General features: G+C 34.9%; 1 protein-coding gene across 1 annotated transcript; it reads right to left on the reverse strand.

Annotated features, from left to right (window-relative positions):
• Nucleotides 1-3,145: 3,145 nt before the first annotated feature.
• Nucleotides 3,146-4,821, reverse strand: LOC108628310 (uncharacterized). Its single transcript, XM_018030137.2, has 2 exons — nucleotides 4,411-4,821; nucleotides 3,146-4,308 (listed from the first exon to the last, which is right to left on the reverse strand). The coding sequence occupies exons 1-2, from the start codon at nucleotides 4,427-4,429 to the stop codon at nucleotides 3,326-3,328; spliced, it is 1,002 nt and encodes a 333-aa protein (XP_017885626.1). The 5' UTR covers nucleotides 4,430-4,821; the 3' UTR covers nucleotides 3,146-3,325.
• Between the last annotated feature and the right edge of the window lie 361 nt (nucleotides 4,822-5,182).

Below are 5,182 nucleotides of genomic sequence, written 5' to 3' on the forward strand. Positions count from 1 at the left end.
AACAGCATTTAAGTCAGGATTTTGTACGAACAGTCCCTTATTGCTTTACAATTCACAAAATTTAACATATAAAGTAGAAAGGCTAAAACTATTTAAATGTCTAAATAACGAAATTTCCATGAGAATTGATATAATATTTAACATAATGAGAGATTGATACAGAACTTCATGTAATAATTAACATTGTACAATGTTTCATACGATGTTTGATGCAAAAATTGATATAGTAATTGATATATTTCAATTAATGATTAATAGCATATTTCATACAATAATGAATGTAATGTTTTTTATGATGGATGATGCATAAATTGATATATTAATTTATACAATATTTCATATGATTATTGATATAATGTATCATGTAATGCTTGGTGCAAAAATCGATGTACATAATTTTCAAATACTTATCATGTCCAATAATCAGGGAATACATTTCAATTGTCAACAGGTGGCAAAAAAACAAATATTTCAAGATACATCCAAACCATTTTTTTCGTTACAATAATTTAGGCTTACTTGGTTTGTATAGTAGGCAGCTTGTTAGAATGCGTTTCCTATCTTCTAGCTCTTTTTTTTATTGAATATTTGATATGTTAAGCTCTCTTCGCTTTAAAATATTGAGTTAATTTTTGTTACCCATCCTACCTACTTTATCGGCTAATCAAAAATGGGTATATAATTCTTTTAATTTGCAAGGGTATGTTTAAGTTTCAAGAAATGTATGCTTCTAGCGTCGATGTGTTTTTGTAGTTTTTGTAATTACAATTGAAAATTACATTTACAGTATGCTCGACCTTGATTACACCCCTTTACTTATACTTTATACGCTGTACTTTTGTTACATCAAATCAGCATGCAATGACAAAGGATAACAAAGAATGTCAAAAAATATCATTTGTATAAACTATCAACTTAGCATTAAAGTTTGCTCTAAGAAATGTTGCATACTTAATTAATTGCCGTTCGCAGTCCCAGTCAGACTTACCGTTACATGTTTTTCCGTGGTGATCTTTCCCACACTCCTAGTTCTCTGTTCTTTTCCTCCAGCGGCTAGGCCATAGAATCTACTGGGGTGGCGAAGGAGTAGAGGTAAAAATTATCACGAAAACCTCGACTTCACGACAACTCTGGCCCTAGTAATAATTTTAACTTTCAGCGAGTTTATCAAAGTCGTATTCAATTTTCTGATAATACGTATAGTAAATCTGACGCGATTAGTTATTTCGCGGCTATCAATTTTGTAGAATATCAACGATCATTTTTTTTTTAACAACCAAGTAATTTTGTAAAGAGTTAGTTTTCCTCGCCGGAGACAAATGTTTCCACTTTCTTTCGTGAAAAACAATCCGAAACAAATATATAGTCGGCGTTCCGATTTAATCCAATCAAGATTGATCTCTCTACAAGAAGCTTTCCTGTTCCATGTTCCACCATCTTTTAAAATATTTAGTATTCAACATCCCACAGTCGAAAATAATAAATTTCATCTCTGCTATTGGAGTGTTCACATTTACCATAACGTACCGTGATGTAAGAGAAACTAGCGAAATTTTGGTCTCGAAAGATGTCCCCGTCGTAAGATACAGTGGCGTAGTAGAAAGTTGAAGGTATAGGCAGGGTTCTCATAATTTTTCCTGCACAGCTCGCTTCCCCTCTTTTTCGCCCGTATTTCGATCCCCACTACTATTCTCCTCATGCGTCTTCGCTGACCATGCCTAGCATACTCCCATCAAGTACCAGTCCCCACCATGGTCGCGTCGTCCCCACTTTCCGGCCGAGGAAAAAATTATGAGAACCCTGGGGCTCGAATTTATAGTCGATTCTCGCACTTGGCACTCAGCACTCGAGTGCGTCCAACCGTTCCGCGTTCAATGTACACATTTATGTTATGTTCAGATTGTAAAAGTTTTATACTTCATGTTTGAAAAAGAAGTGAAAGAAGCGGAAAAGGAGAAAGACTATTGCGTAGATATTCCGCTACTCTCACTTCTTTTTAAACATAACAATGTGTACATTGGTGGGACGCACTTAAGTGCTGAGTGTCAAGTGCGAGAAGCGACTATAAATTCGAGCCTGGGTATAGGGAAAATCATGTAAAAGTACAGGGGCGCGAGAAGGTATCAGCGACTTCTTCCCCAGGTGAGTGCGAAAGTATGTCGCTCGTAACAACGGGCGACATAGCCCTCGAACAAAGCGGCTACGCGCGCTCTCCTTAGAAATTAGATTCTCCTCGGAAGAGATAAGGAAGTCTGTTACTTCAATATTACTTTCATGCTGGCCCAGCGAGACGAAGTATCGAGGCAGTTAATCTGGTGACTCGTTAACGTACAGGCGTACAGACACGCGTTCGGCAGTTAATAAATAATGAGTACCCTCAGCGAAATTTGGTTCGATTTATTTCAACCACAGAGTACCTGTTAGACCCATTTTTTTATTATCAATCCCGTAAAGTTCAAGTCAATTCGTAGGTAACTTTGAAATACCGTAAGCTACGTTCTTTTCCCCTATCAGCATCGTAATTTGGCGGGAGGTACGTAAGATTTTTCTTTCAGTACGGTACGTTACGGCAAATGTGAACGGTTCATAGTACTGAATTCAGGTATTAATTGGAAGAACAGAATTATAGCACTCGCATGGAATTTAATTCAACCGATTTAGTCCAATTACAATCAGATTATGGGACAAAAAATAAGTAAATATGCACTCATCTATTTTTACCATCCGTTCACTTTGTCAATCTAATGTGAAAAGAAATAGAAGTTTCCAAAATATTTCAGACATAGTGATAATTTCATGCTAAACATTACAAAATACATCCAAATCGTTTGGTACCTCGCCTTCGCTTAATAATTTTTCAACGAATGAATTCCTAATTTCGAATTTTTTTGCATCTTATTTGACACGTAGATCCGATCAAAATAAATGTAGAGTAAAAAGAACGGTTTCCCAGAGAAAATGTTTTTCCGTTCGTCAATAAAGAGTGAAATGAGGAGCAGGAGAAAGAGATGGAAGAGAGAGAAAATAATGCTACGATGCAGCGGCAAACGCGAAGTTAGGAGGCAAAGTTGGCCTTAATAAATTAATTTATTTTCATCATATACGTTTATTCATAATATATATATATTTACATATTATTGTTGTTTATATTACAATTACGTAGCTACATATTACATAGCTAACTTATTATACAATTAATTTGTAGTCATTGATTTCTCGTTACTGGATTATAAATAACTGGATTCTATGATCAGGGGAATTTTTTAATAGCAGTGCTGGATCCAAAAGGCCAGTTAGTTTATTATTTGTCAGATTCATCTTATCTTCAACAAGCCTCCATACACTGTTTAATAAACAGGGTCTTATCATTATTCTCTCCATCTTCAACTTTCCTAACATCATATACCTCTTGGTAAAATTTTATAGCTTCGTCACATCGTTCTAACCAATGCAACGCGTGTCCCTTGCTTAGTTTTACCTCCAAACATAATGGATGTCCGGATTTAGGATTGTTTAAAACTTCGTCAAAAATAGAAAGTGCTTCTTCGTACTTCTTTTGACATAAATATATTTTCCCAACATGGTACTTCGTCACCAGCTCGTAACATTTCGCCTCATCTCCTGATAAATTGGTTAATAATGACTGAAGCTTCCCAATAAATAAGTATGCTTTGTCGTATCTAGCACATTTGACAAGATCATGTACAATATACATTGAAACGGGGAAAATGTATATTATCAACGTTATATATTTCTGTGAATGATCCCAAACGGACAACGCGTGAACTAGATTTTTCGAAATGATTTCCGGATTGCAAAATAGTTTCAGAGCAGATTTTAAAACTACTTTTTCCTCGTTCTTTTGTTTTGTCAAATTGTATCTTATCAGTTTCTGTAATAATTCATCTACGCTTAACGTCGATACTCCCAGTTTAATAAGCGAGTACTTTTCCAACACATCAGTAGCTGACTTCATCAATTGTTCCCCATACATCATTCCTTCTAATATTTCTGTGCTTATTGGCTCGGAACCGAAGTAGGATAAAACATTTAATATTTCTTTAGCAGCTTCGGCACCTTCTTCTTTCTTCATTACATCCAGAGTAATGTCGTATACTGTAAATATCGTTCTTAAAACTCTATCATCGAATACTACAAATTTTCTCTCTATCTGTCTGTACTTCTGCAAATAATGCTCGTACGGAGAAATCGTTTGAAATTTCAGCTCCCTTATACAGATCGCAGCTTGTTGCAAAGCGATAGGCAAGTAATCTAATTTCTCTGCTAATGCTTTGATATTTTCTTCATCTGTAACATACAAAATGATCGTTCAGATTTACATACGGAAATGGAAGAAAATGTTGAATACGAATGTTTCATGGTTTCAAAAGAGTTACTGTATGATCATACCGTATATATCTAACTCCATGTCAAGATTTTGCGAACGTCAACGTGACTTTTTTTAATGACAACACTCCCTTGTTTATGATGACGTGTAGCTAAGAATGAACCTTCTAAAGTTGTGGTCGATGAACCTGTTTACCTGGAGAAATGTTGAAATTGAATGTTTAGATACTGTAACATTTTGCACACTAAAAGTTTATTGTAATCGTGTTTCGAGTCCTTAATTGCATAGCCACGTTTTCTTAACGAAAAGCATAGCAGCCATACGGGAACACCGAATGTGTGAAAGTTGCCTAGTAAAAGAATTTTTCACAAGTGGCAGTTGTGTTTAGCGCATGTAATAATATAATGTATAAGAACGTTGGAAAATATTAAAAATCTGTTTCGTTGTACTTATTTCATACTTTTATTATTTTGAAATGATAGAAAAATCTACCAACGAGTAAAAGTTTGGACGTCAACCGAAATTACAACACTTAGATAAATTTTTAAGATACAGTTCTGAAAAAAAACGCGTTTATAGTTTTCGCCAAGGAGAATATAATTTTTTGAGTAACGCGTAACTTATAGCAGTCGTTCCACTATGCAGAAGTCCTTCACATTTATTATCACAGGGATAGGACAAAAGTGTCTGTGTTACTGGCTGGCTGGTAATCATGACAGGAATGTTACTTGTTCATTGTTAAGGTGTTTTTAAACATTTTACTAATATTGTTTAAATAATATGGTTCTCTAATTACTATGGGTCATAGCAACTTCTGTGTGGAACAAATATTTT

The sequence above is a fragment of the Ceratina calcarata genome, unplaced genomic scaffold (genome assembly GCF_001652005.2).
Source record: "Ceratina calcarata isolate Rehan_Ccalc_2016 unplaced genomic scaffold, ASM165200v1 scaffold516, whole genome shotgun sequence".
Lineage (NCBI taxonomy): Eukaryota > Metazoa > Arthropoda > Insecta > Hymenoptera > Apidae > Ceratina > Ceratina calcarata.